The 8,973-nt window shown below is 29.8% G+C and overlaps 1 protein-coding gene across 3 annotated transcripts in view; it reads right to left on the bottom strand.

The window, feature by feature from the left end:
• The window catches only part of LOC108905813 (laminin subunit gamma-1-like), a 113,241-nt gene that overhangs the window by 52,001 nt on the left and 52,267 nt on the right, over positions 1 to 8,973 (bottom strand). The window contains exons 1-2 of one of the 3 annotated variants that reach the window (XM_018708838.2): positions 7,619 to 7,854; positions 3,695 to 3,835 (exon numbers count right to left, since the gene is read on the bottom strand). The exons of 1 other annotated variant lie outside the window; for it this stretch is intronic. In XM_018708838.2, the coding sequence (XP_018564354.1) occupies positions 3,695 to 3,791 (97 nt within the window). In that variant the 5' untranslated portion in view covers positions 3,792 to 3,835; positions 7,619 to 7,854. Of the gene's footprint in view, positions 1 to 3,694; positions 3,853 to 7,618; positions 7,855 to 8,973 lie in introns of those variants that run through there. One more of the 3 variants, XM_018708839.1, reaches the window with a different exon arrangement.

The following is an 8,973-nucleotide window of genomic DNA, read 5'->3' as shown; positions in this document are numbered from 1 at the left end:
CTGGTCGCCCAAATAATAATAATAATAATAATAATAATAATAATAATAATAATAATTTTGTAATAAATGTCAAATACCTGATTAGCTAAAGCTTGGTCTATTTTTTGGGAAATTAATTACAATATTTCGACCTAAACAGCTTCTGATTTTTGCGTCAATTTATTGGGCCGATTTTGAGTATTGGAATACTGGAAATTAATGGAATTGTTTAATAAAAAATTAAATTTTTTGTGTCGGTTCGAATACCACTGTCCTAGGCTATTGTTTCTCAATTAATGTAACTCAAAATAAATAAAAGAAGTAGAAGTTGTTATAGACAACAGAAGGTAAGTGAGGTAATTTACCCCCTAATAAAAAAAGCGATTTCGAGTTATAAATGCATATTTTATAAATTGTAAAGAATCCTGTTGGCTATTTCATTTTTGTTACTTAAACTGTCAGCAAAATAACTTTCTGCGATTGTGGCTGATTTCCACCCACCATGTATCTTGATTGCTAATACATCAACTCCTGTATTAGCCAGTAACGTTGCTGATGTTCTTGGGAATGAATGGTCTGTATATATTTCAGGATGTTTTAGTTTCAAAAACTGTGCAATCTTATTAGGAATCATAGAAAGGGTATTCTTGCAGACTGGTTGGTCTTGATATATTTCTTCTATCTCTCTCTGTAGTGATTGTTAGTGACTGTAGTTAGTAGAGATGAATTACAGTCACTAAAATTTTGATATAAGTTAATTAGTGTTTAAAATATTACTAAGAATGTATGCGTTGTTTATGAGACATCCATCAATAAGTTTTGACAAGCCTACTTTGAAAAAAGTCAATTTTTTTCTTCACCGTAATATCGTAAGAGTTCAATTAAAAGCCTTCTTCCTCGAAAACCGTTAAGGAAGTTCTAACAAGAGTACATTATTTATAGAAAATAAAATTGTATATTAGAAATTGGGGCCAGAATGGTAAAAACCCTAACTTTAAAAAAATTAGAAATTAAAATGTAATACGAATGTAGCATAACTGGCGCCCTCTATGAAATATATAAAAAATAATTAGACCAGCGTATTTGGCTCCTTAAAAACCCCGGAATACCAAATTTCATAAAAATATTTCGCACCGTTTGGAAATTCTATTTAAAAAATTTTATTTTGTCGTTCTGTATTCCGAAAACAAGAGGAGATAGATATATAGTTCATACGACAAAACAATTCTTATTTTTTGTCGTACTATCATCCCCTGAATTTACGGGAGGTCTTTCTGAAACAACCTGTTTGTACAGGATGATTCACTATATTTTGACTCCCCCTTTAACTTTTTTCTTTTAAGAGTTATAAAAAATATGAAATACAAAAGTTGCATGAATTTTTTAGAAATTTTCGAAAATGATAGTTGAAAAACAAATGAAGTCCAAACAAAATGGTCGCTGATGCTAACTTTGTTAATTTAAATGGAACACCCTGTATATTTTTACATATTTGGATAAAATATTCCTTAGCGCATAGTCATATAGGATTTGTTGGGTCCATCTCTAACAATAAGCGAGATACTATTAAAAAACGAAAAGAAGGTTTTTTTATTAAGAAAATAAGATATCTTGTAATTGTTAGACATCTTTGTGGCATTTCTGCCTTTTTCTAATTACATAAAGATGTACAGACTTAGTTGTAATATATTTTGACATATTGGACATTGATATGATCCAAATTGCATATAGTATTTTATATATATGTCGCCCGCGCGACCGCTTGGACGAGGTTCCCCCACCACCACACCGCCGGCCGCCGGATACTTTACTTAGCGAGTACCTTCTCTTTAAAGCTCTCGTGAGTCGCTAATTTTCCACATCTTTCAATGCAATTCACGGGAAATCGTAGTTTACGTCGTAAACATTATTTTTCGAAAAATTCAAGTCGTAATATTTACAAACAATTGCGCTACGATTTTGTTTTTTTTAATTTTATCTTGACTCTTGTTGGTCGTAGAGGGTACTTTTTTATTTTAAAACTGTATTTTTTTGTCAGCTATCCATTGCATCTATTTTCGGTGAGATAGCATAAATAGCAACAATATAATTCAAATTGTTTATAAGAGAAAAACGCACGGTTTTTAATGCACAATTTGAGAATGTTAATGTCAAAAAACGGTGATATTTTTTAATAGGCCGCTTAATTGCGTCTTTAAGATTACAATGACGCTTTCAGAATCATGTTTGATTGAAAATTAACGCCTGTACAGAGGCTTTAAGTTCATAACTTTTGGAGCCTCCGCTATAAACAAATAGAATTGTGCGAAAACTATTGCACCTACAACGCCCACTTTTGGCACACTTTTAAAGTATGACAAAACCCTCAACTTGTCATAGGTTTTATAAAATTTTAACAATAAATGCGATAGTTATAAACAAATGAAAAAATGGGCACTTTTCTTGTTTTTTTTTTGCAATAACTTTTTTGTTTATTAACCGATTTTAATTTAACCAGTCTCATTTTGTAGATAATTTTACTCCCTATAAGCTGTCTGTGAGTCACTTTTCGCTAAAATTGATGGTTTTCCCTGCAAAGTGAAAAAACTTTTTTCCTCACTTATTTGTTTAAATAGTAAGTTAGCTATAAAAGTTTTTGACTCACGAGACGACATATATCTTGTATTATGTTCATTTAGACAATTTTACAATAATCTAGCGGATAGAACTTTTTTCGAGTAAAAATTTAATTTGCTTGGACTTCATTTGCTTTCTTACTATCATTTTCGAAAATTTCATAAAAAATCGTGCAACTTTTGTATCTCACATTTTTTTATAACTCTTAAAACAAAAAAGTTCAAGGGGGGTCAAAATATATTGAATCGTGCTGTATATTTCAAACATATGTGTTATAGTTTTCGAGATTCCAGGGTTGGTAATCCTCAATATATGGGTCATATCCTTTCTTATTAAAACATTGGCCAGCCGCCACTGATATATTCGCATTCAGAAGGCAATGACGGTTACGCCAGTTTAATTTACATTAGTCAACAATATCAAACAAGTTTCGTGTTCGCCTTGTATGAGTTCAAGTCCTTTATAATGACCTGTCAGAGAATATGTAGATCAGATCACGCAAGAATTCTCTCCGCGATTTCCTTGTTGAACATATTATTAGCACCAGGTACAAAATAAACGAGCTTTGAATATACAGGGCGTCCGCAGGCATTGAGAAAAAAAAATGGATTTTAAGACTTACAACTTCGTTGACATTATTTAGCAAATCTGTTCATGTATATCCAATATTGACTTTAGGCTTAGCAATAATTATATTTGAGAGTGAATTAATTTTTCACTGTTTTTGACCCTTTTGTGGGCCCTATACCACCTCCAGATGGGCATTTGGAGCTTCGTGGCCATGAAGACTTTTGATCAGGAAATTTCACGGAAAGACCAATTTCCATAAGGTATGTGCCTTTGCTCAATTTCATTGATCTACATTATTTGCAAAAAATCAAAATTCGTTTATCATATCAATTTCAACAATGATTTATTGTTTTTCTTTTAAGAATGTAGAAATTAAAACAAGCAGTTCAATTTTGTCGCACACTACAGTGGGTTCAGTCTTCTATTGACTTGTCAAAATTATTATAATAGCCTTGTAGTTTACTGTTATAATAATTTTAGGCACAACATCTAATTCTACTTTTTCTTCTTATTAATATTAATGACTTACTCGATCCTGTGTACCATGGTGTTATTCCATTCCAAACCGTAGAAGCAGAAGCCTTGAAAATGACTAAAATAATTAGTAGGCTGAACCAGTGCGCCATTATTATTCACGATGGGCTACTTCATCTGTCTATCACTCGAAATTCTAGTTATAAATAATCACTGGACCGTGAAATTATTCAATTATCATTTTAATATATAAATACTTAACCATATATTTCTTAGTATCATATTTATATTCACGTTAGCGGTCAAGCATTTCTAACTGTTCTTCAGTACTTAGCTTGAATGTTATTTCGACATTGCGTTATATCAAAATTTATAACTTAAATTGATGAATTTATAACTTATGTTGCAATATTTTTACTGTAGAATATCTCGCTTAATATTTATTTAAGAAAAAAAATAACGAATACAAAAGTTTTAAATACTTTTCCAAAATCCTTTTAGTTCTTTTTTAAAATATTTAATACGGTGTTAAAAAAATGTGACAACTTAAGATTTTTGTGAAAAAAACATGTTACATATTTTTACATATCTGCTAGAGCGCTTTCTTCGGATTGCATTTTCTTAGATATACCTATCGTTCTTTGAGAGACAGGTCTATCAAATTTTACACCATTTACCTAATCCTAAGAAAGCATTCCAACAAAACATGCCCTATAACTTGTTCGTTTGTGATATTTGCAGAGTTTTTTTTACAGCTTTTTATTTTGAGGAATTCAGTGGCGTATGCGATAGTTTGTGTTATAACTCAAAAACCGGAAGCTTTACTTCCGGTTTTTGAGTTATAACATAATTTTTTTTAATTTAAACATAATTTTTTTTGTCTTCAAAATTTGTATAAAATTTCTTTTCAGATAATATATAATATTTGTATACAATTTTTTTTCAATTAATTTTTTTTTAAATACCGAATATTACTTTATTGTAGTAGAATTGTTTCTTGATACATTTCAGTATACCGTCCATTTTTCGATACGTGAAATATATTCATACTTAATTGTGTCGAAAAACAGTTGAGGTTTATTTCTTGAAATACAAAAAATACGTTGATAAAAACTTAAAAACGTTCTGTAACTTAGAGACGAAGCAATATATCTAGATGTGATTTATACTATTTGGGAATCAAGTCCATGATCTCTAAACTAGTTTTTATATCAATTCGCTAAAAAGGAGAAATCTCCAAAAGTACCAAATCTGTCCCACCCTGTAAATATAGTTAGTATAGAAAATGTTTATAAAAAATTTGTCTATCTTTGTTAATCTATTCAGAAAAGTAAACAATGTTGACAATGAAAATTAAATTAAATTTTTAGGCCAGTGTTTATAATGAAGTAAAACGAATTTGCTAAAAATCTTGTAAATCAATTTAAAAATAGTAAAAAAAATTGGTAAAGTAAATCAAATATTTAACTTGTTTCCTACTATGTACACTTTGAAAATTTAAATTTTTCTCTATAAGTTGTCTAACATTTTTACAAAAAAAAAAATAGCGTAAATCTAATGAAGTACTAAAAAAATAGACTTAACGGAAATGTTTTGTTTAATACTGAATACTTTTAATAGTAATAACTTTTTCTTTTCTCTTTTGATAATATTATTCATATCAAAAATGTATATACCTGAGACAAATGAAATACCTATGTAAGAAAATGAAAATTTAATTTTACCGCATATTTATTTTTAAATTACAAATCTGTGATAGAAAATAATAATTCGTATTTGAACAGCCAGAAAATTTTTGTGTATAGAAATCTGCTATCTGTAACAGTATCTTTAAATGAAAGCTTGACTCTCCCGCAAATTTTGGAGTATGTTTTAATTACTTATACACAAATATATATTTTGAAAATGAACCGTATTACTGAATAAACTTGCTTTCTGCATTTAATTTGCCTAAATGATGAATTAAAGAATTATTTATTTTTTTTTACAAAAAGATCGAGAATTATATAAAGGATGAAAATATCTTTTATTATTTTATTTTATTATTTTATTACATGAAACGTCATTTGACCAATAGTCAAATTTAAAACTAGAGAGTTGCCGAGACGTCACATTTGATGTCAAGATATGTCAAATGAGTCTCAAAAAAAAACACACTCTCTACAAAAACTGCAAGCGGAGGGGGATCCGACTTTCATTGAAATGTACATGAACAATACACTGCAAACAAATATGTAATGTGCTATGGGACTCTTCTATACGCGATTATTTATGGCCATATGAGGGTATTAAGATAATGTTATTTATAAGACTCTACTGCATCCTGCCTTTACAATAACTTGATTTATTTTTTAGTGGTACATTATATTGCCAGATACAGTGTGTCACGATTTACAGGCCGTTTATTTTAATAAGTAAAAAACAAGGAAAATTTTAAAAATTTAAATATGGGTCACTCCTTGTCAAATCACTGAGGTGATTTTTCTGGTATTATTTAGTACCCATTTAGAGTAGCACCGTGTCCACCTAGTGCGCGTAAGTTCAATATCTAGGTTAATAAAAGATAAAACTTATTTTGTGCAGCTCGGGAAAGTAGGCAACTCTGTAGAAAAAAATTAAGTTATATCTTTTATTAACCTAGATATTGAACTTACGCGCACTAGGTGGACATGGTGTATATAAATGTTTTCACTGAATAGAATTGGTCAAAAATATAATGAGTATTATGGCATTATGCAAAACAAACTTTTTAATAATAAAAAAATCTAAATATTTAGTTAACAATAATTTAGATATACAGGGTGTCGCCCTTAAATGTGATACAAGCCTGTAACTTCTTTATGTTTTGGCCGATTTCAAACATTTTTTTAGAATGTAGGGTAAAAAATCTATCTAACTGCGGTAAATACAGGGTGTATTTAATGACAATATTAGTAGTAGTCTAAAAAAATTGTATTTTTAGTAATTAGTCATTGGGATTTACTTCTATCATAAAATTGGGTTTAATAGCGCCATTATCTGTAAAAAAAATAAAATACAATATTTTTTTAATTCGAAAAAAATAGAATAAAAAAGATCCCACTCTGTTAGAACCTGTCTCATAAATTTACACATTAAACGATTTAAAAAAAAAATTTTCGGTTTAAAAATTAAAAAGAGACCAAAATCTAAAAATGTATTATTATTATTATTATTTATTTTTTATAAAACTAAATCTTAAAACGAACAAAATGAAAAAAAAGTTTACGATATCTTTAGTTTTTGCCAAGTTGCAGGTATTTCAAAATTCTGTACCCAAAATATTTCAATGCTCATAACTTCTTGTGAGGTTGAAATAAACATTTTAAGAGATTCATGAACGCTTCTCTAAGTGGGTCTAAATAAAGCCAAAAAATCAAGAACATTAAAAATGGTCGGATCACGACCTCAGTGATTTGGCATGGAATGCCCAGGAATACCCATATATTTTATGTATCAATTTGTAACGGTCTTCTGTTATATTTTACTTATTTTATTTTGCATCAATTTTTTAATTAAAGTTTGAAAAGCTTCTTACACACTTAATCCTTTATAAAAAAAAAGCAGTAGACAAAGTGAAAGAATATAGTTTTATCCGATTTCAGATAAAAAAATTACTAATGCAATATTTTAAAAATTGGCATCTAAAAAAATTGTAACAGGCTTAGGATCTGCAGTATGGAGGAAATTATAGTTCTCAACAATCCATCAAATTTATTTTTTATTTATTAGCAAGCTCGATGTCTAAAAGTGACTGTTAAATAATTAATGGAATTTTAATTTTATGTGACTAGTTTCATCTGTGTAATTTATTCATTTAAATCACGTTAAAGTAAAAAAAAACGTTGTCTCTATTTTGGCGCGCAGATGATGCTTTAACGCAAACATGAAATTTATGTGAAAGGCAAACATATATTTTCGTTGAAACACCAGGAGTATTTTTAAAACGCTAACCCATTACCGAGAATAATTTTAGATGTCATGTATGTTACCGGCAATTTGGCGCATTATTATTGTTATTATAGATATAATAATTAGTATGTTACTTATTTCAAATAATTTCTAATGATTAATTAACATTTTCACACATGATTTGTTCCGAAAAACACAAAAAAGTCTGCATTTGCCTAACATATGCACATGCAATATTTGCATTCAGATGAATGGTGCACCATAGCACGAAAACCGACGTGAACACGACAGCTCACAAACACTGACTCACGGTGAGCCGCAACCTTCTTTGGCCCAGCAGGATTGAACGAGCGCCTCCCATAATGTGTCATCTAGGTCTCGGGTAACAAAAAGGAAATCCTTTGTTATTTTTTTAATCGTTAACTATTGTTAACCCATACGGCACAACAACGCGGCAGAATTATTGTGAATAATTTGTATGCATACCTGGTGGACTTTTTAAAGAAGAACATCAGTACATTTCTGTTCTGGATTTTCTGAAACATTCTTAATTATATTTATATGGTATCTGATAATGGTAGAAAACAGGTTTTCTCCACGACCATTAGCAAATGTAATAATTTCTCGCCCCATCCCCCAAATTGTACGAAAAAAAAATCAAAGATCAAACAGAATATATTAATAAAGATAAAAATTTTTCTCTTTAAAAACGTGTTTTTTTGACCTTTTTTTAGTAAAATGAATGAAGATTATACAAACGTCCCCTCCAAAGTCCATTTCTCGATCCGCCCCTTTTCCGAAACCATTTTCAATAATAGAATGTAAAAATTCTCACTCTTGAGATAGAATAATATTTATTCTGATACACTTGTTTGTTATGTGTTTTGCGTGTAACGAGCGTTCAAATAAAAACGTGGTCAAGTTGGTTCTGAAAATTTGGACGTAGGGCGTAACGTATAGCAAATGAATTTAAACGTCATCTGTCAAAGCGCTATATCGCCGCTATCAATTTGAATATTTTCGTTTTAAAAAACGTTTAATATGGTGTTTTCTCAAGAACAAAAAGTGTTTATCATAGAGTCCTACTTTAGAAATGGATGCAAGATTGATGGAATATGGAAGTATTCTATTGAGGAATGTTTCATAGAATATCAAAATCAATTTCCCGGCGTTGTTGAGTACAAAATTTTTCAAAGTGCAGTTCAGCGTTGTGTTAATGTTTTTCGTGAAACGGGCAGTGTAACAAGAAAAGAAGGAAGCGGCCGACCTAAAAAGCGGACTGAAGAATTAAAAGAAAATGTCCAACAAATAATGGAAAATGCGCCAAGAACTTCTGTACGTGTTTTATCACAAATGGTGGGAGTATCAGTCGGTACCTGCCACACAGTGTTAAAAAAAGATTTG

The sequence above is a fragment of the Anoplophora glabripennis genome, unplaced genomic scaffold (genome assembly GCF_000390285.2).
Source record: "Anoplophora glabripennis isolate ALB-LARVAE unplaced genomic scaffold, Agla_2.0 scaffold191, whole genome shotgun sequence".
Classification (NCBI taxonomy): Eukaryota; Metazoa; Arthropoda; class Insecta; order Coleoptera; family Cerambycidae; genus Anoplophora; species Anoplophora glabripennis.
This window is presented reverse-complemented; position numbering and strand designations above follow the sequence as displayed.